The sequence below is a fragment of the Eretmochelys imbricata genome, chromosome 11, assembly GCF_965152235.1.
Source record: "Eretmochelys imbricata isolate rEreImb1 chromosome 11, rEreImb1.hap1, whole genome shotgun sequence".
In the NCBI taxonomy this organism is placed as follows: Eukaryota; Metazoa; Chordata; order Testudines; family Cheloniidae; genus Eretmochelys; species Eretmochelys imbricata.
This window is the reverse complement of record NC_135582.1, coordinates 1,458,983-1,478,914: the sequence shown is the minus strand read 5'-3', so window position 1 is coordinate 1,478,914 and position 19,932 is coordinate 1,458,983. Positions and strand designations below refer to the sequence as shown.

The following is a 19,932-nucleotide window of genomic DNA, read 5'->3' as shown; positions in this document are numbered from 1 at the left end:
ATTCTCCATGAATTTAGTGAAACCAGTTATAGTTCTGGCCTTTGCAGCATCCCCTGGCATGGAGTTCCGCAGGTTATTAGCCCCAGGCTGGGGGAGCCCAGCCCCAGGCTGGGGGAGCCCTGCCCCGGGCCTTATTTGCCCCGGGCTGGGCGTTATTGGGGGGACGTTCCCGGGCGGGGGCGCAGGCTGCCCCCCCCCGCCGGCTTTGGTCTCTGCGCCAATGGGTCACGACCCCTCCCGCTCTCCCAGCGGCCGGGCCGGGCAGCCGGCTGGGGAGATACGGCGGGCGCTAGGACCTGGGGCGGCGCGAGGGAGCCCCCTCTGCCCCTCGCCCCGCCCACTCGCTCAGCGCCGGAGCAGCCCCAGCGCGGGGCGGAGCCGGGAGCGGACGCGCTGCGGCGTAACGCTGACGTCATCGCGTCTCCCCAGCGGAAGTAGGAGCGAGGCCGGGCTCAGGCGGGGAGGGTCCCCCCCGAGCCTGCCCCCCGGTGGGTGCCCCCCAATAACTGCCCCCCCCCGAGCCTGCCTCCCCCCGGTAGGTGCCGCCCAATAACTGGGCCCCCCCGGTGGGTGCCCCTCCCCCCATAAATGGCCCCCCGAGCCTGCCCCCCCATAACTGGGCCCCCCCCGAGCCTGACCCCCCGGTGAGTGCCCCCCCATAACTGGGCCCGCCTGCCCCCCCGGTGGGTGCCCCTATCTCCCCCCATAACTGGGGCCCCCTCCCCCCGAGCCTGCCTCCCCCCGGTGGGTGCAGCCCAATAACTGGGCCCCCCCCCGGTGGGTGCCCCCTCCCCCCATAAATGGGTCCCCCCGGTGGATGCCCCCTCCATAACTGGGCCCCCCCCGAGCCTGCCCCCCCCGGTGAGTGCCCCCCATAACTGGGCCCGCCTGCCCCCCCCGGTGGGTGCCCCCATCTCCCCCCATAACTGGGCCCCCCTCCCCCCGAGCCTGCCCCCCTGGTGGATGCCCCCATCCACCCCATAACTGGGCCCCCCTCCCCCCGAGCCTGCCCCCCCAGTGGGTGCCCCCATCCCCCCCATAACTGGGTCCCCCGCCCCCACCTGGGTGTTCCGCCTCCCCCCCCCGAGCCTGCCTCCCCCCCAGTGGGTGCTCTCCTGCCCCTCTTACTCTCTCTCGCTGCAGCAGGGGACCCGGAGCCGGCCCCGCCGCCATGGAGTTCCCGGACCTGGGCGCGCACTGCTCCGAGCCGACCTGCAAGCGCCTGGGTGAGGCCCCGATCTGGCTGCGGGGGCAGAGCCTGGGGCCACCTGCCCCCCCTTGGCCGCCTCTGCCCCCGGTGGGGCCGCGCTGGCTTGGTCAAGTGGGGTTGTGGCTGCTTATTGCCCTGCCACAGCCCAGTGACCTGCAGCATCGCAGCCGGGGGCCAGGACTCCTGGGTTCTCTCCCCGGCTCTGGGAGGGAGGCAGGGTCTAGTGGGATACAGCAGGAGGGCTGGGAGCCAGGACTCCTGGGTTCTCTCCCCGGCTCTGGGAGGGAGGCGGGGTCTAGTGGGATACAGCAGGGGGGCTGGGAGCCAGGACTCCTGGGTTCTCTCCCCGGCTCTGGGAGGGAGGCGGGGTCTAGTGGGATACAGCAGGGGGGCTGGGAGCTGCCGCAGAGGTGCACTCTGTGCAGGGGTGTTGGGGTCACGTGTGTGGTTGGTGGCGCAGTAGCCGTGACTTTCTAAATCCCGTTTCTTTGCTTACTTGGTTGCCTTCATGCTGAAAACCTCCTGACAGAGGCTGTGGGCCCCGTGCTTTGTTACAATGAGGGGGCGCGGTGCATTCTGGGATGGGAGCAAGGGGCAGCGACCCATGCGGTTCAGTCTGTCTGCAACCCCCTCGGGGAGCAGGGGGTGATTGGAGCCCTTCATGCCAAGGGCCTAGGGAGCTGGCGATGTTGGCATGCCCACCCCAAAGCAGGTAAACAAGTGCCTTTCTCAGCCCTTGTTTGTTACCCGTGTGTGTCTCTTGTGGGCTGTGTCCCAAGTGTTCAGACCGTTGGGGGATGGTGGGGACCAGACAAATGATCAGTCTGACTCCTGGGCACGGTGCCCCGGTCCCTCTGGGGCTTGTTAGCTGATGGTCAGAAAACACTGTAAGTGTTGAGCATCGTCACGTGCCAGGGCACTTCAGCCACACAGCATGTGAAGCGCATGTGAGGAGCAGAAATGCCCCCTTAGTGTCTGGGGTGTCCCTGCCAAGGAGAACGTGAAATGGCTGTCAACAGGTGCTAACTGGCCAGTCCAGGGCTTGCTCCCATGGCACCTGGCTGTGTCACAGAGCTCGCTTTGGGGTGGGGTGGCTCCTTTGTGGGGTCGCTCGTGCTGTGGGAGCTGGCTTGGCTTTGCTCTCTCCTCTCGCTCGTACTGCTCACACGCCATTGAGGCTGCTGCTGAGTGCTGTGTCTTGATTTCTTAGTGGCTTGCCTCGTGCCGCAGAGACCTGCAGATCCCATTGCTGCTTCTGGTCGGTCTGTGCCCCCTTCGTATTCCAGTGACTGGCATCATCAGTCTCCTCACTGGGAGGGGGAAGGGCGGGCGGGCAGGCGCTGACGGTACAAACCCTCGTTGTCAAGAGCGTGTAACTTTGACATTAAAACTGTCTCTTGATGTCTCTCCTACCGCGGTGACTGTTTCGGGGTTGAGTCCTTGGCATCCCTGAAGGAGCGTGAAGAAGCTGTGCCTTCGGCTTGCTAGGAAATATTCTGGATCATTTAAACAACTTTGAAAAGCTACAAACATTTCCTGCAGGCCATAAATGTGCGGTTTGTTTTTAAACTGGAGCAGTGCATGCTGGGAGCTGTAGTCTCCGGGAGCTCTAGCTACATATGGAATGGCTCAGTCTTTCAGTGGCTGCAGGCCTGTGACCCTGCAGGCTGTCCCAGGCTGTGCGTGGCTGGGTTGTGCCCTTGGAGCTGGCTGGCCCCTGGGCTGTGCAGTGGGAAGCGCTGACTCTGTAGCCCCTGACCTGCCTGCTGTCTCTCCTGTCTTGCCAGACTTTCTCCCTCTGAAGTGCGACGCGTGCGAACAGATATTCTGCACCGACCACATCACTTACACCCAGCACCAGTGCACCTCTGCCTACAAGAAGGTAAGTGGGGAGGGGTGGCTGGGGCCTGGCTCCATGCGGAGTTGGGACTACCTGGCAGCCTCATTCTGAGACCTGCTGAGCAGCTCCTGGCAAAACCTCAGGATCAGGCCCCACATGCGCAAGTGAAGCCTGGGACGAGGGGCAGGTGGAGCCAGGGGAACTGCCTGGTGTATAGCAGTGCCTGGCTAGTCTGAGAGCGAGGCAAGCTCAGCCAGTGACAGAAGGGCACTGGGCGTTCCCTGGAATCCGTGTTGCGATCCTCCAGCAGCCAAGCCCAGCAGAGGGGCAGAGAGCAGAGAACACGAGGTGGCGACATCTGCCAGGCCAGCTGAATGGTTTCTAGGACCCCAACGCTAGGGGATGGAGGGATCACAGCAGGGCTAATGCACGTGGACTTAGGAAAGTATCTAACGTCTGCTGAACTAATTCCCATGGGCTTAGCTCAGAGCGCTGCTCGCGGGGTCAGACTCTGAGCAAAGGGACTGGCAATGAGCTGTTGCTCGGCTCCGGGGAGGCACGGGTGTTAGGCCGGGGGTGGGGGGGTGTAAAACTGTGTGCCCCTATAGAGTAGATGCAGCGTCCAGCAGCAGAAGGGGTTTTTCCATCCCCCCCTCAAGCAGCGATCTTTCCTTGATCTAGCTGGAGCTCCCTCAGGCGACTTGGCTGTGTGTTTTTACACCCCTGAGCGTTTAGTGTCACTTCTCTGTGCAGCCCAGGCCCGAGCTGCATTTCACAAGGGATGGGGTAGCAGCTCCATCACTTGGGGTCTTTAACCCAAGCCTGGCAGCTGCTTTGCAGGCTCTGTCCTATCTCCTCTCGCGTGGCTGGGTGAGACTCTGTGGCCTGTGTTATGCAGGGGCTCGGGATGGATGGTCAGAACCGTCCTTGGCACTTTTAACACCTGTTTGTTCCCTGTTCCCTTCACGGATTAACAAGCTGCCAGCGTTCCCAGGGGTGTGGCTGTGCCCCGGGCCTGCTTGCTTAGCAAAGGCAGAAATAATCTGGAGGGTTAGAAAATACCACAGGAGAGAACCATCATCTGCAAGGCAGCTCCTGCCCCTGGGGGGAACAGAACAGCACAGATTGGCCTGGGGTGGGCTGGGGGGCATGTTCAGCCTGGCCTCTGGTGTGTTGCAGGACGTGCAGGTCCCCGTGTGCCCTCTCTGCAACATCCCCATCCCTGTCAAAAAGGGAGAGATGCCTGATGCGGTGGTGGGGGAGCACATCGACCGAGACTGCAAATCCGACCCTGCCCAGCGTAAGCGCAAGGTAGGAGGCTGTGACCTCGCTGCTGCCTGGCCCTGTGGGCCTGTACCTCCAGGGCATGGAGGGGGGTCTCTGGTCAGCACTCGCCTAATGCTGGCTGGGCCTGTTGAGCCAAGTCTGCTGCTCTCAGCTGACTCCCCAGTGGGCCTTGAGCTAAATCCACATGAGTGCCATGGTTCGGCATGGTCTGGATGGAAATGCTGGGGGCTGTAAATCAGTATGGAGGGGTGCAGGGCTGCTGGGGCAGGCAGTGTCCAGGCCTGGAATAGTTGGGGGCGCTGTGGGTAGGGATTGGGGGGCAGCAGGAGAGCTGGGTGCAGGAAGCCCAGGCCTGGAACAGCGGGGGCGAGGGGCTGCTGCCCTGGCAGGAACTGAGGGCGATTTGTCACGGGAGCCGCTTCCCGACCCACCATCCCTTGGAGGCCGTGACAGGACCCTGGACCCACCCCAGTTCAGCCACAAGCTGCTGGGCTCCGTAGTGCCCCTTACGGAATAGGAGAGGACAGGTCCTCACCGCAGGAGTGCCTGTGTGCGGTGCTCTGGCCTGTGCCACGCCAGCCCGATGAGGGGGGCAGAGTGAGCCCTTCCGGCCTTACCTCCGTGAACCTCCAAGCTGGCAAAGCCCCTTCACGCTGCAGCACTTGGTCTGTGCCCGCCACTCGCTGGCGCTAGAATTGAATTCCCCAGAGAGCAGCGTGGCTGGGGGGCTGGAGCTGGGACGCGGAGACTGGGGGGCTGGAGCTGGGATGCGGAGACCTGGGGTCTGACCCAGCCTTGCTGCTGGTGTTGAAGCTCCTGGAACGTACATTACCAGGGCTCCGTCCACTTAGCAAACCCACAGCGGGGTCGGAGGTGAGAGGCGGCCCGGATGCTGCTGCCGGGCTGCTCCGTACCGGTCAGGGACGGCTGCAGGGCCCTGTGTGCCGCGAGCTCACAGCTGGTCACCGGGTGCCTTGTCTCTGGTTAGATTTTCACCAATAAGTGTCTGAAGCCTGGCTGCAAGCAGAGGGAGATGATGAAGGTGATCTGTGACCAGTGCCACGGGAACTTCTGCCTCAAGCACCGGCACCCCCTGGATCACGACTGCAATGGGGTGGGGCGCCCCCTCTCCAGAGCCGGGTAACGGGGGCAGGAGAAGTGCTTCTCCAGGGCAGAGCCACGCTCACCACAGTGATGACGACGGGAGAACTGCATAAGCTGCGCTCTCCCTGCCTCGTGTCTCAGCTCCCCCCTGCCCCACGCCGGCTGGGTCTGCCCCAGGCACCCCAGCTCTGCCCTGCACTGGTTGGATCTGCCCCAGCCCACCCCCACCTCCCCCCGCGCCGGCTGGGTCTGCACTGGGTGCCCCAGCCCTGCCCTGTGCTCTGCGTTCTGGTGCCAGGAGATCTCCCTGCAGAGCTGCAGCCGCAAGGTGGGCAGGTGTAAGTGTCCCTGCCCTTGATGCTGGGCTGCGGTGCAAGCCGCAAGCACGTTCGATGCACATGCTGTTCTCTCCAGCTTCTGTTCCTAGCAGGTCTGCTTGGGGGGCCTGACTGGCCTGGGCACCATTGAGTGACTACCCAGAGAGCATGGGGGGTGAGGCCCCATGTGGGAGATGAGCACACAGGAAAGCAGGAAGGATGTAGGGCCTACGGCTGGGGCTGAGTACCTGAGGGAGGGGTGGGGAGACAGAGGGCTCCAAACCCCCTCCCATGCTGAGCCCCCCCCCCAGCAGGGGGAAGCTGTTACTGATGGACGTTGTCTGTCGCAGACATGCTGCGGTTGCGAGAGCCCAAGCATCCTCCTCTGTGGCAGCCGGGACATCGAGCAGAGGAGCTTCCAGACCGGCGACCCGGCCGGCAGCCGGCCCCCCTGCTCCAGCCCCAAGCAGGTATGGTGATGCCCACGCCTCCTCTCGCCCCCAAGGCCTGGCTGCGGTGGTTAGACCCGGCAGCCCATCCAGAGAGCTGGTGTGTGGAAATCCCCCACCTCCGGGACTGGCACATCTCCTTGGCCTGCTGGGAGCGGCACAGAGCTACCCATTAGTGGGGGGGGGTCCCCACCTGGGCATTGGCCCCCGTGCTGCTCCGCGTGTTAGCACTAACCCTGCTCCTCCTCTTGCGCCCAGAGGCGGTGTGATGGTGACCCTGCCGCCCAGCAGCACCTCGCCCCCTGCCGTTGCGCTGCAGAATGGATTGGTGAGTGGCCCGGCACGAACCTCCCCCAGTGGGTGCCATGGCATGGAGAACTGGGTGCCCGAGCTCCCAGGCTGTGCAGCCTCATCACCCCGTGTGTGAGGTCCCCGGCCAAGCACCAGGCTGCCAGTTCCCAGTCGTGTGCCAGGCACAGGAGCCCTGTTCTGGGCCAGCTCTGTCGCCCACCTCCGAGATGGCAGGACCGGGCCCAGCGCTCCCCAGGACGCCTGTGCGGCGCTCGGCTATGGGGCCCCGTGTGCTCAGTGGCGCCATGATGGAGCTCGCTCTGCTGCCTGCACGTGAGAGCCAGGGCAGGCCTGGGCTCTGCTGGAGGCTCTTAGGGGGCCCGGCCCGGCCAAGGCAACTGTCCGCGCCTGCCATTGTCTCCCTCGCTCTGTTTTCTGAACGGGGAGTGTGAGAAAGCACCAGCCCCTTGCCACTGAGGTCAGGCTGGAGGGGTGCGAGGAGCTGCTTGGTGAGCCTGTTCCCCGCAGGGGGAGAATGGGGCGGGGGCTCTGAAGCCAGATGCCTTCCCTCTGACCGTGTCCAACTCCCAGGCCTACAGCTGGGCCTAGGGTAGGAGGTGGGCCAGATACACACACCCCCATGACTGAGGGTGAGGGTAGGACTGTCCCTCGCGGCACAACCTCGGGGGCTTGGGCCCGCCCTGTCTCCAGGGTGTGGCTAAGCCGGGCAGTGCCGTGGGCACACCCCACTCTCCTTTCAGAGTGAAGACGAGGCACTGCAGCGAGCCCTGGAGATGTCCCTGGCAGAATCGGCGCCCAGCTCAGCACGGGCGCTCAGGTACGGTCTGGGGCTGGCGCAGCACCTGGGCCGGGCTGTGTCGCAGCTGGGCGTGCTGGCCCTGCAAGAGGGTGCTTGCTGGGTGGGGCCGGTGACATGCTGATGGTCACCTGAGAGCCGCACCACACAGAGCCTGCATAGGGCACCATTGTGGGGGCGAACTCCCCGGAAGGGGACAGAGGCTGGGGAGGGGCCGGGTGCGTTAACTGGCCTGGGCTGCGATCCCTTCACATCTTGACAACTAATAGGCAGGAATAGAATGGGCCAGGACCCGAGAAAACCCAGGCTGCTGCGAGGAGCGGTGCAGTCCAGCAGGTGGCGCCCTTCTGAGCCCCGTTCTCGGGTCTGGTTCCAGGGGTTCTGTATGCGGGGGCTGCCTCTGGGACAGGCCTCGGCCCGGCTCCGTCCCAGCTGGGACACCTGCAGCCTGGCTCCCGAAGTCCCATGCTGTGTTTTCATGGGGATTGTCCCAAAGGCTCCTCCGGCCTCTCTGGGCTCGTTAGCCAGCTGCTTGAGCTGTCCGTGGGGCTGCGGGGCGGCGTGGGGTGTGGTCTCCTGCCCCTGAACAAATGGCTGTCTCCAGCAGCGCGCAGGAGGAGGAGGACCTGGCCCTGGCGCGGGCGCTAGCCGCGAGCGAGGAGGAGTACCAGCGGCGGCAGCAGGAGCAGGTGAGCTGAGCTGAGCTGGAGGCTCCGTGCTGAGGCCCAGCAACGCCAGGCCGGGCAGCTCAGCTCTCAGCAGGTTCTTCCCCGCTCCTCGGCACTGGGGGCTGGAGCTCTGCACCCCCGCTTCCTGGCTGAAGTGAGCCAAGGCCGGACTGTCCCCGGGGGGCAGCCTGACCTGGCTAGGGGAGCCAAGCCCCTGCAGGCTCCAAGGGGCAGCAAAGGGGAGGGCTCAGCCCTGCTGGGGCGAGGCCTGTGTTTATTGCAGCAGCCCCATCCCTGCCCTGGAGGCCCCCGGAGTGCTGCTGGGGCCTGCGTGTGCCGGGCATGGGGCACTTGCTCACTCGTGCTATGTCACATCCAGTGTGTTCACGTTGCAGGCCCAGAGCCGGAGTTCGAGGCCATCAGACTGCAGCATGTTCTAGGCTGGGAGCACCACTATGCCTAGGGCCTGCCCGCAGCACTGGGTACCATCGCCCAGCTCTGCCAGGCCCTGCCCGAGCATCACCTGCGGAGGGCCGCCAGGGGCTTCTCCTGCCTCTTCCACAGCTAGAAACAATCAACCAAACGCTGGCCGTGCCTGCTCCCTGTAGAATAGACCGTAGCTGAACAGCGAGCTACGCCGTCACTTCGAGCTGCACGGGGCTGCCTCAGGCCACACCCGGTTCCCACGCACCAGAGCCGGCCACGGGTGTGAGGGGTCTCTTCTCACTTCCCGCCCGAGGCTGCCTGGGCCGGAACTGACCCCCACCTCTTCCCCCTCCCCAGGTGCCCAGGAGGAGGGATGGTCATAGCTGGGTAACACTAATTTCCCCCTCAGTGGGAACTCAGCCCTGGCCCTGTCGGCCCCACAGGGGCCCTGCAGCTGCACTCACTGTGCTGACCACTCTATGTAGCAGAGTCCCCTGCCCTGCAAGACCTGGCACCTTCCCTGCATTGACATCCCCTGTGCGTGACTCCCTGCTGTCCTGCAGGCAGGGCCCAGCTGTGGGGCCAGGCCAGCCTTTCTCAGCCCCTCTCCTTAACTCCTCGGGTGCTGGATGTGGGGGAGGAAGCTGGGAAAAGCAGCTGCCCTGTTTCCCATGGGAACACAGCCTCTCCGGGCCGTGACCACGGACTGCCACAATGCCACTGCTAAGAGCCACCCCCTCCCCCAACCTAGCCCTTGCCCTGGGACGACACCTGTCCTCGAAGCGGAGCATCTCCCCTGGTGATAGGGACCAGGACTCTGGAGTCTTCCCCAGAGCAGCCCCTTCTAGTCCTGCTGACTGCAGGGCTCGGGGCCGGCCTGGCATGAGGCCAGGGCCCTGCCAGCAGGCTGCTGAGTGCGGGGGGCTCTCCTCAGCTCGGGCCTCTTGCCAGGCGATGCTGCCTGAGGTGCTCAGTGCAGACGCTTGGACACGCCGGAAGCTGCTCCCCTCCAGCTCTGCGTGTCCAGGGCTCGGCGCCGCCGGGCCTTGCTGCAGCGATGGCCGCGTGTGCCGTACTGGGGTGACAGCTGCAGCCGGGCGCCTCGTCCTGCGCCCTGAGCTTGTGGCCGGGCCGGCTGCGGCAGGCAGGAGCAGGGGTGGCGAAAGGTTGCTCTCCGCAGGGCTGGAGCTGTCTGGCAGCCAAGTGCTGCCTGGAGGGAAATAAAGTCCTACCCAAAAGCAGGGTGTCCATGGTCTCTTTCTGGGGGGGAAGGGACCCTGCCCTGGGCTGCGCTCACAGTCCAAGAGCCTGAATCCTCTGGGCCCGGCCCAGGTACCATACAAGCAGCGCCTGGCCTCCTGCCTGGGCCGACAGCACGCGGTAGGAGCCATGGGGGTGGTAGGAGCTGGCCTGAGGCCCCAGCTCCCTGCAAGCCGGCCGCCAGAGCAGCTGTGGGCCCAGCACTGGGGCACTGTCCCCCTCCTGCCACCCCAGCTGTGGGCTGGGCTGTGGTGTTGGCTGGGAGCTGGGGTACGACTCCAGATGTCTGTGGGCGATGCCAAGGAGCAGAGGCTGCGTCCTGGCCCATTCGAGCAAGGGAGGGGGCTGGGCCCAGATCAGCCCTCTCTGGCCCACGTGGCTTTGTACCTTCCCTGCTCAGTAGGGGGTGCTGCTCCTGACCTAGGCTGTAGCCTGATGCCCCTGTGTCACGGAGTCCCTGGGCAATGCTCTGGAACTGCTCCCCACGAAGCCGGTCAGGACTCTGGGGGAGTCTCCTCTCTGGGAGCAGCCTGTCTTCAGGACACACAGCTCACTCGGCTCCACCTTCCTGGGTCTGACCTCGGAGCATTCAGCCTCCTCTGCCCCTCCGTGTGCTTCCCCCAGCGAGTCCACTCAGGCGGGGTCCTGGGGAAGCCAAAGGGTCCTGCCCCCAACTCTGCAGTCAGATGGGACTCTCAGCCAGCCAATAAAACAGAAGGTTTATTAGCCGACAGGAACATGGTCTAACACACAGCTTGTAGGTGCAGAGAACAGGACCCCTCAGCTGGGTCCATTTTGGGGGGCAGTGAGTCAGACAACCAGGTCTGCCCTTCACTCCATGTCCCAGCCAGCCCCAAACTGAAACTCCCTCCAGCCCCTCTTCCTCTGGGCTTTGTTCCTTTCCCTGGGCGAGGAGGTCACCAGATTCCTTTGTTCTCCAACCCTTCAGCTCTCATCTTGCAGTGGGGAAGGGCCCAGGCCATCCGTTGCCAGGAAACAGGGTGTTGGCCATTCTCTGTGTCCAGACCCCTGCATACACCTGCCCTCTAGGGCTCTGCAATGATCCTACACCCTTACCCCACCCCCTAGATACTTAAGAACTGCATAGGGGAAACTAAGGCACCCCCACAATATTCGGAGGAAACATTAAGAACAGTCCCACTTCGTCACATCTCTCCCCCCTTCGAGATCGAACTGAGCGGGGTCACTTTACCCGGTGACCTAGGGAAGTTCGAAGCCACCAACGTTCCCATGGATGCCCCAGCATCTCTCCCATTCCTTGGTGGGAGTTACACCAGGCCCTTCCAGTTTCACGCCCTCCCTTAGGTCGGGGGTGGTCGATAGCACTCGCAGGCCGCATGTGGGAAGGTTTCTGCGGCCTGTGCCCTTTGGCCACCCCAAAACCCCAGGGGGTCAAACTGGGATTGGGTCTTCTCCCCAACAAGCTGGCCAAACACAACCACTTGGTTATAGGACTGTTTAACTTTCTTAACAGCTTTCACTTCATCTGAGACCTTCTCAAAGCTATCCACACTGGATCTTTCAACAGGAAAGTCAGTGGATCCATTCACAGCAGAAAATTTCTGGCCCTTAGAAACTGAAACTTTCTTGATTAAATCACTTTTCAGTTGCAGTAAACTGCTGGCAAAGACTCCATGAGGATTCCTTTCCCTAGGGCTTTTCTATGCAACAATTCACCCCTCACAGAAATTCTGCTTTTACTCTCTTCACCTAGGGCTTGCTCTAGAGGAACACTTTCCTGAGCAACAACAGACTCTTTCTGGGTCTCCCTTACATCCAGAATCACCTCTGGCCCATCCGGCGGATTCCTACACAATCCCCTTTCAGGCAAACTGACAGACTTCCTAGATAAAAGGTCAGAAGCATTCTCCTTCCCTTTGCCACACACAAGTTCAGGAATCTTTTCCTTCTTGCTACAGGTTTCCACACCCTCAGTAGGTAACACAATCACACACCTTCATGCTCTCCTTGTGCCCTGGCTAGGATCTCACCCTGATTAGACAGAGTTGCTGCACCCTTTCCCAGCCACACACTAGCAACAGGCAAAATACAAGCACCAGAATTGTCTGGTCTCTGGGATTTTACATAGACACTAACTGGATGCGACCTAGTTACAGGACCATTCTCCCGAGCAGACACAAACTTCGGGCCATTCCCTTCCTGGGCTTTAGCTGAATCCAGAACAAACTCTGAGACAACTGCACGACCCTCAACCATCACAGGCTGAAAGGCCCCTTCTGTCTGCTCCACAGACCAAGAAGAGCCGGACACACTTTCTCCTTTCCCAGACACCCAGCTTGGGATCTCTTTCCCCTGGTCCCAACACACAAGGCTGGTCACAGACAACTGCTTGGAGATCAGGGTAGCTCCCTCCATAGGCAAGTCAATACCCCTGACAGACACAGACACGTTTCCTTCACTGTCACAATTCTCCACCCAGCTAACAGGTAAGGTCCAGGGACACTCATCTTCCACTCTCCTCGCCTTCCCACCCTGCTGACTAGACACAGCCATCAGCTCACAAGGCTGCCTAGGCTCATCCAAACTTTCCTTACCAAGCACCTTGCCACACCCCACAGATCCCCTGACCTCCCTGTGTCTCCCCCCACTCAGCTGGGGTCTTATCTGCCCCCTTGCTCAGCACTGCCCTTGCTGTCCCACTGCGGGTAGGCAGTGAGCTCGCTGCTTTCCTCACAGCATCAGAGCCAGCGTGAGCCCCTTCTCCAGTGTGCAAGGGGGCAGGGAGCATCTCTCTGTCCCACCCAGCCCCAGAGGGCTGGTTAAAGGCAGGCATAGAATCATAGAATCATAGAATATCAGGGTTGGAAGGGACCCCTGAAGGTCATCTAGTCCAACCCCCTGCTCGAAGCAGGACCAATTCCCAGTTAAATCATCCCAGCCAGGGCTTTGTCAAGCCTGACCTTAAAAACTTCTAAGGAAGGAGATTTTACCACCTCCCTAGGTAACGCATTCCAGTGTTTCACCACCCTCTTAGTGAAAAAGTTTTTCCTAATATCCAATCTAAACCTCCCCCACTGCAACTTGAGACCATTACTCCTCGTTCTGTCATCTGCTACCATTGAGAACAGTCTAGAGCCATCCTCTTTGGAACCCCCTTTCAGGTAGTTGAAAGCAGCTATCAAATCCCCCCTCATTCTTCTCTTCTGCAGGCTAAACAATCCCAGCTCCCTCAGCCTCTCCTCATAAGTCATGTGTTCTAGACCCCTAATCATTTTTGTTGCCCTTCGCTGGACTCTTTCCAATTTATCCACATCCTTCTTGTAGTGTGGGGCCCAAAACTGGACACAGTACTCCAGATGAGGCCTCACCAATGTCGAATAGAGGGGAACGATCGCGTCCCTCGATCTGCTCGCTATGCCCCTACTTATACATCCCAAAATGCCATTGGCCTTCTTGGCAACAAGGGCACACTGCTGACTCATATCCAGCTTCTCGTCCACTGTCACCCCTAGGTCCTTTTCCGCAGAACTGCTGCCTAGCCATTCGGTCCCTAGTCTGTAGCGGTGCATTGGATTCTTCCGTCCTAAGTGCAGGACCCTGCACTTATCCTTATTGAACCTCATCAGATTTCTTTTGGCCCAATCCTCCAATTTGTCTAGGTCCTTCTGTATCCTATCCCTCCCCTCCAGCGTATCTACCACTCCTCCCAGTTTAGTATCATCCGCAAATTTGCTGAGAGTGCAATCCACACCATCCTCCAGATCATTTATGAAGATATTGAACAAAACCGGCCCCAGGACCGACCCTTGGGGCACTCCACTTGACACCGGCTGCCAACTAGACATGGAGCCATTGATCACTACCCATTGAGCCCGACAATCTAGCCAGCTTTCTACCCACCTTATAGTGCATTCATCCAGCCCATACTTCCTTAACTTGCTGACAAGAATACTGGCAAAATACAAGCAAAAGCTTTGCAGGTAGCCTGAGCCCAGCAGCTCCTCCCTGCTGCCAGCCAGGTCATCTGCATTTTCACTGACCGTTTCCCTCTCCACCGATTGGTTCCCTGGATTCAAATTCAAACCCTTGGCAGTTACAGGAGCAGGGCCTGGATCCTGTCCCAAAGAGACACAGTCACCCCCCAACAGGGTCTTGCAGCTGGTGTCCTGGAGAACCCCAACGACCAGCCAACCCCAGCCCCACCCCTCCTGGGTCTGCACAGGGATCTGGGCCATAGGCAGGGCGAGGGGCTTCATCCCTGGGACCCTCACTCAGCTCACACAGCTCCTCAGCATCTGAGGCTGCACCACCCAGGGCCTGAGAACAGTTCTCTCTGTCCCAGGATCTCGCCACCCCAGGAATGTCTCCCCATTGACCATCCCCTTCCGCTCCCACTGGGGGTCCGAGGGGCCTGGCCCCAGGAAACTCCACACAGACGTATAGGTTGGGGTCAGGAGTGGGAGCCTGTCCACCTCCCCACCCATCTGGCTGACGGAGTCTATGGCCTTGGGACCCAGCAAGGGAACAAGACACCGGGGCTTTTCCTCAGGGTCCCCTTGGTTCAAATCGCCAGCCTGCTCAAAGGCAGTGAGGTGGCATCCACATCCCCCCCTCCTTAACCAGGGGCAGCAATTTAGTCTCGAGGTTCCCTGCGGAACTCGCACCCCGGGGTCTATCCCCACTCACCCTGGGGAGGTCCCCTAGGCCTCTCTGCTCCCCCACCGCCAGTTCATCCTGCTGCTGCTTCTGCAGCTCTTTCTGGGGCTCTCGCTGTCTCTCACAGTCCTCTTGCTCTCTCGGACTCAGCTCCAATCCCATCCGTCTCCGATCCCCCGATGGGGAACCAGATTGTGAAGACCCTCGTCTGGTCGGGGACAGGAGTCTTGGGGATGCCTGGCTCCCACTCCAGCTGCTCCCAGATCCTGCTATAGCCCCATTTGGGGTCAGGAATCTGTTCCTTAGAGCGGTCATCCCCCTCCAGCTGCACGATGAACTGTGCTTTGGTGAACTTTCCAAGGCTCAACGCTTCCTTTCTGCACAGGGTTACAATGTCCTTCTTAAGGAGACGGTGACAGGCCGTCACTCCGCTCTTCCCAAGTTGTTGTGGACTCACAGGCTCTCAGCTCCCCACGGTTTCCAGGGAGAACCCCTAGTGTGCCAGCCCTTCTCGAGGTCACCGCCTCTTTGCCAGGGTCGAGCTGCAGACTCCCCCGCCCCTGGGACTGCTCACTGCAATCCCCAGGGGGACCCTGTTACTGGAAAAGTCCTTCTCTCTGGTCACACACTTCCAGGGGTTAACCGCCCCCTGAAACCGTCTCTCTCTGAATCTTCAGCACGCCTGGTCCCCGTCAATTCCCCTTCGTTTTACTGCTCCCCAGTCACTTACTGCGGGAAGCGCCGTCCACGGGGTGCAGTACATCCCACGGCTGCCACCAGTTGTCACGGAGTCCCTGGGCGATGCTCTGGAACTGCTCCCTACAAAGCCGGTCAGGACTCTGGGGAAGTTGCCTTTCTGTGAGCAGTCTGTCTGCAGGACACACAGCTCACCCGGCTTCCACCTTCCTGGGTCTGATCTCGGAGCATTCAGCCTCCTCTGCCCCTCCGTGCGCTTCCCACAGCAAGTCCGCCCAGGCGGGGTCCTGGGGAAGCCAGAGGGTCCTGCCCCCCGACTCCACAGTCAGACATGACTCTCAGCCAGACAGTAAAACAGAGGTTTATTAAACGACAGGAACATGGTCTAAAACAGAGCTTGCAGGTGCAGAGAACGGGACCTCTCGGCTGGGTCCATTTTGGGGGGCCGTGAGTCAACCACGTCTGCTCTTCACTCCACGTCCCAGCCAGCCCCAAACTGAAACTCCCTCCAGCCCCTCCTCCTCTGGGCTTTGTCCCTTTCCCCGGGCCAGGAGGTCACCTGATTCCTTTGTTCTCCAACCCTTTAGCTCTCACCTTGCAGGGGGGAAGAGCCCAGGCCATCAGTTGCCAGGAAACAGGGTGTCGGCCATTCTCTGTGTCCAGACCCCTGCACACACCTGCCCTGTAGGTCTCTGCAATGATCATACACCCTTACCCCACCCCCTAGATACTTAAGAACTGCGTAGGGGAAACTGAGGCACCCCCACAATATTCGGAGGAAACATTAAGAACAGTCCCACTTCGTCACACCCTGCCCCTGAGCACTCCTGGCCTGGGGGTGCCATCCGGGGGGCCGCTCCCACAAGGAGAGTCGCTTTGTCTCCCTGGGCCTCGGCCTGCGGAAGCTGGGCTGGGCAGACTCCAGCAGCTGGTGCTTGGGAAATGTCCCAGGGAGCGTTTCTGGCCCTGTGGGGAAGGGACACTGGCAGCCCCCTAAGCAGCTTGTTCCCATTAGGGCTGCAGGGGCAAGCACAGGCCTCCCCGCCCCCCATGCAGGGCAGCCCCCCACCCCCACCCCACGGGCAGCCTGGCGGGCCCTCTCCAGGAGCAGGGTCACTGACCCTGGGGCAGGGCCTCTGCCCTCTTTCTCCTGAGCGCAGCTACTGACTGGCAGTCAGTGCCAGTGAATCTCCGCCCGGGCTGGGGCTAAGAGCACCAGCTCCACGCTGCGGCCTTGTTCCCTGCCCCGGGCCTGCATGGTACAAGTCAGGGCTTGGCCCCACCAAGCTCCAGCCCGGAGGAAGAGTCCCTGCCTGGGTGCTCACACGGGCGCTTCTGAGGAAAGCGGGGCCAGACCCCTGGACTGCCAGGCCCCGAGGTGCTGGCTACAGCCACCACAACGGGCAGGGAGCGCGGAGCCGGCCCCATGGGAGGCCAGAGGCCTTGTGTAGCTAAAGCTGACAAAGCCAGAATCAGGACTGAGGCCGAGGCTGTGAGGATGGGCAGCCACAGGGGGCCCCTGGGTGGGCCGCCGGCCCCTCCAGGCCTCGCCTGTTCCCGTCACCCCAGGGTGGCTGCTCCTGCCCCCATCGGCAAGTGATAGGCTGGTGTCGAACTGCCCCTGGTGGAGTGCGGTGCCCCTGGGGTCCCCTCCAGCACTGGCAGGCCACGTACAGCCGGCTGCCCCGGCACCCAGGGCTGGAGGGCAGAGAGCCCCAGCAGCCAGACTGGGTCGCTGCAATGACGGATCCTGCCCCTCCTGCAGCCCCTGCCCCGGGCTTCCCAACACCTCCCACCCTTCCTGCCAGTGGCTGCCTGGCGCCCAGTACCTGGCTGGTTGGTGTCCAGCTGGGGGGAAGCCACTGCCAAGGCTGCCCCCCCACCCACACCCCTGGGCTCTCCCCCACCCGACCAGTGCCCCTCTCACCCACCCGCACCCCCTGCCGCCCCAGCCCAGGGCTCTTCCCCGCACCCGCAACCCCCTCCTACCCCAGCCCTGGGTTGAGGCCCCCCCCCCGCGCACCAGCCCCAGTTCTGGGCTCCCCCCCCCGGCCAGCCCCCTCCTACCCTAGCCCTGGGTCACTGGTGACTCGCTGCCGGGGCGGGACATCAGCATCCCGCTCCTGACACGAGCAGGGACCGAGGCTGCCTCCACCCGACTCCTCCCCGGCGCCCAGGGGGGGCCCTGACTCCGCCCGCTCCCCCCTCGCCTCCAGCCGGTCCGGCGCTGGCAGGGTCGGGGTAAGCAGCGGGCTCCAGGGCCGCGCCTCAGCCCACGGTCCCTCCAGCCGGGGCTCCCGCCTCCAGGACCGGCCGGGACCCGGGAGGGCAGAGCCGGGGAGACCGCCCCGGCAGGGCGCTGAGGAGCCGGGGCAGGGCAGCCCCAGGGGGAGGGGAGCCCGGGAGAGCGGGAGGCGGCCCCGCAAGGCAGCGCCCCGGGCACCGGTCCCCCCCATGGCCCCGCTGCTGCTCCTGGCCGCCCTGCCGCAGCCCCTGGGCGGCTCGGGCCGCTTCGCCCAGCCCCGGCTCCGGCGCTGGGGGGCGGCCGCCCTGCGGCACCTGCAGGCGGCTCCGTGGGCCCCGCGGGGCGCCCCGGGCCCCAGTGTCCCGCGCTCTACGTGTCGGAGCCCGCCCGGCCCGGCCCCAAGGTGCGGGCGCTGCTCCCCGACGGCTCGGGCGCGGCGGGCGGCGCCAAGCGCAGCGGCCCCGGGGCGCCCCCCGAGCACGACGCGCTGCTGCCGGACCCCAGCCCCGGGGCCAGCTTCGGCCACCCGCCGCGGATCTTCCGCCTGGACTTCGGGGTCAGCCCGCGGCGCTGCCGGGGCCCGGACCGCGTCTACCTGGGTGAGCGCCCGGACGGGCCCCGCGTCCGCCCCCGGTCACCGGCCCCCTTCGTGCCCCCGACCCCGGCTCCCCGCCCGGCTCCAAGCCCGGACGGGCCCCGCATCCGCCCCAGGTCACCGGCCCCCTTCGTGCCCCCGACCCCGGCTCCCCGCCCGGCTCCAAGCCCGGACGGGCCCCGCATCCGCCCCAGGTCACCGGCCCCCTTCGTGCCCCCGAGCCCGGCTCAGAGCCCGGACGGGCCCTGCGTCCGCCCCCCGAGGCCGGCTCCCCACCCCGAGCCCGACCGCGTATGACCCCGGTCCCCGACCCAGCCCCCCTCGTCCCCTCTGTGCCCCGCTCCCCATCCCCGTCCGAACCCGGCCCGGCCCTCTCCGTCCCGGCAGCGCCCGCGGCCCCTTCTCTGCCCCGGACTCGGAGCGATGGGGCAGATCGCGGGCGCGCCCCGGCTCGGACAGGCAGCCCCGGGGAGCGGAGGGTCACTAGAGCCGCCGACGCAGCCCCCTTGCCCCGCCCTGCCTGTCTGGCATGGGGCAGCCGGGCCCCCGGGGGCTGCGCCTGGACACGTCCCGCCTCCGCAGAGGGGCTGGGGCCAAGGCGAGAAAAGGCAGTCAGGGTGGGCCCCAATGCCCGTGGGGGGCTCTCCCCCGGCAGTCAGGGCGGGCCCCAATGCCCGTGGGGGGCCCTAGGGGGCGCTGTGCGCAGGGAGCAGGCGGGGGCTCAGTGGGGGGCTCTCCCCCCGGCAGTCAGGGTGGGCCCCAATGCCAGTGGGGGGCCCTAGGGGGCGCTGTGCGCAGGGAGCAGGCGGGGGCTCAGTGGGGGGCTCTCCCCCGGCAGTCAGGGTGGGCCCCAATGCCAGTGGGGGGCCCTAGGGGGCGCTGTGCGCAGGGAGCAGGCGGGGGCTCAGTGGGGGGCTCTCCCCCGGCAGTCAGGGCTGGCCCCAATGCCCGTGGGGGGCCCTAGGGGCGCTGTGCGCAGGGAGCGGGCGGGGGGCTCAGTGGGGGGCTCTCCCCCAGCAGTCAGGGCTGGCCCCAATGCCCGTGGGGGGCCCCAGGGGGCGCTGTGCGCAGGGAGCAGGCGGGGGCTCAGTGGGGGGCTCTCCCCCAGCAGTCAGGGCTGGCCCCAATGCCCATGGGGGGCCCTAGGGGGCGCTGTGCGCAGGGAGCGGGCGGGGGCTCAGTGGGGGGCTCTCCCCCGGCAGTCAGGGTGGGCCCCAATGCCAGTGGGGGGCCCTAGGGGCGCTGTGCGCAGGGAGCGGGCGGGGGCTCAGTGGGGGGCTCTCCCCCGGCAGTCAGGGTGGGCCCCAATGCCAGTGGGGGGCCCTAGGGGGCGCTGTGCGCAGGGAGCAGGCGGGGGCTCAGTGGGGGGCTCTCCCCCGGCAGTCAGGGTGGGCCCCAATGCCCGTGGGGGGCTCTAGGGGGTGCTGTGCGCAGGGAGCAGGCGGGGGCTCAGTGGGGGGCTCTCCCCCGGCAGTCAGGGCTGGCCCCAATGCCCGTGGGGGGCCCTAGGGGCGCTGTGCGCAGGGAGCGGGCGGGGGCTCAGTGGGGGGCTCTCCCCCAGCAGTCAGGGCTGGCCCCAATGCCCGTGGGGGGCCCCAGGGGGCGCTGTGCGCAGGGAGCAGGCGGGGGCTCAGTGGGGGGCTCTCCCCCAGCAGTCAGGGCTGGCCCCAATGCCCATGGGGGGCCCTAGGGGGCGCTGTGCGCAGGGAGCAGGCGGGGGCTCAGTGGGGGGCTCTCCCCCGGCAGTCAGGGCTGGCCCCAATGCCCGTGGGGGGCCCTAGGGGCGCTGTGCGCAGGGAGCGGGCGGGGGCTCAGTGGGGGGCTCTCCCCCAGCAGTCAGGGCTGGCCCCAATGCCCGTGGGGGGCCCCAGGGGGCGCTGTGCGCAGGGAGCAGGCGGGGGCTCAGTGGGGGGCTCTCCCCCAGCAGTCAGGGCTGGCCCCAATGCCCATGGGGGGCCCTAGGGGGCGCTGTGCGCAGGGAGCGGGCGGGGGCTCAGTGGGGGGCTCTCCCCCGGCAGTCAGGGTGGGCCCCAATGCCAGTGGGGGGCCCTAGGGGCGCTGTGCGCAGGGAGCGGGCGGGGGCTCAGTG

The 19,932-nt window shown here is 64.5% G+C and overlaps 1 protein-coding gene across 7 annotated transcripts; it reads left to right on the top strand.

Annotated features, from left to right (window-relative positions):
- Positions 1-379: 379 nt before the first annotated feature.
- ZFAND2B (zinc finger AN1-type containing 2B) lies at positions 380-9,647 on the top strand. Of its 7 annotated transcripts, none has more exons than XM_077829408.1 (11): positions 380-488; positions 1,144-1,226; positions 1,740-1,922; positions 2,998-3,092; positions 4,230-4,361; positions 5,326-5,477; positions 6,109-6,228; positions 6,466-6,535; positions 7,260-7,336; positions 7,920-8,004; positions 8,379-9,647. In XM_077829408.1, exons 2-11 carry the CDS (start codon positions 1,172-1,174, stop codon positions 8,421-8,423), a joined length of 1,014 nt encoding a protein of 337 aa, XP_077685534.1. In that variant the 5' UTR covers positions 380-488; positions 1,144-1,171; the 3' UTR covers positions 8,424-9,647. The 7 variants fall into 7 exon arrangements, with proteins under 7 accessions (XP_077685534.1, XP_077685540.1, XP_077685537.1 ...); XM_077829409.1 differs by having other exon boundaries at positions 453-535; XM_077829410.1 differs by lacking the exon at positions 380-488 and adding an exon at positions 730-744.
- The last annotated feature ends 10,285 nt before the right edge of the window (positions 9,648-19,932 follow it).

Bases quoted from the DNA above. Each gene is read 5' to 3' on its own strand.
- ZFAND2B (XM_077829408.1), top strand. From the start codon at position 1,172: ATGGAGTTCCCGGACCTGGGCGCGCACTGCTCCGAGCCGACCTGCAAG. The intron at 1,227-1,739 runs GTGAGGCCCCGA...ACCTCCTGACAG, and splicing joins GCCGACCTGCAAGCGCCTGG to AGGCTGTGGGCCCCGTGCTT. The intron at 5,478-6,108 runs GTAACGGGGGCA...TGTCTGTCGCAG, and splicing joins CGCCCCCTCTCCAGAGCCGG to ACATGCTGCGGTTGCGAGAG.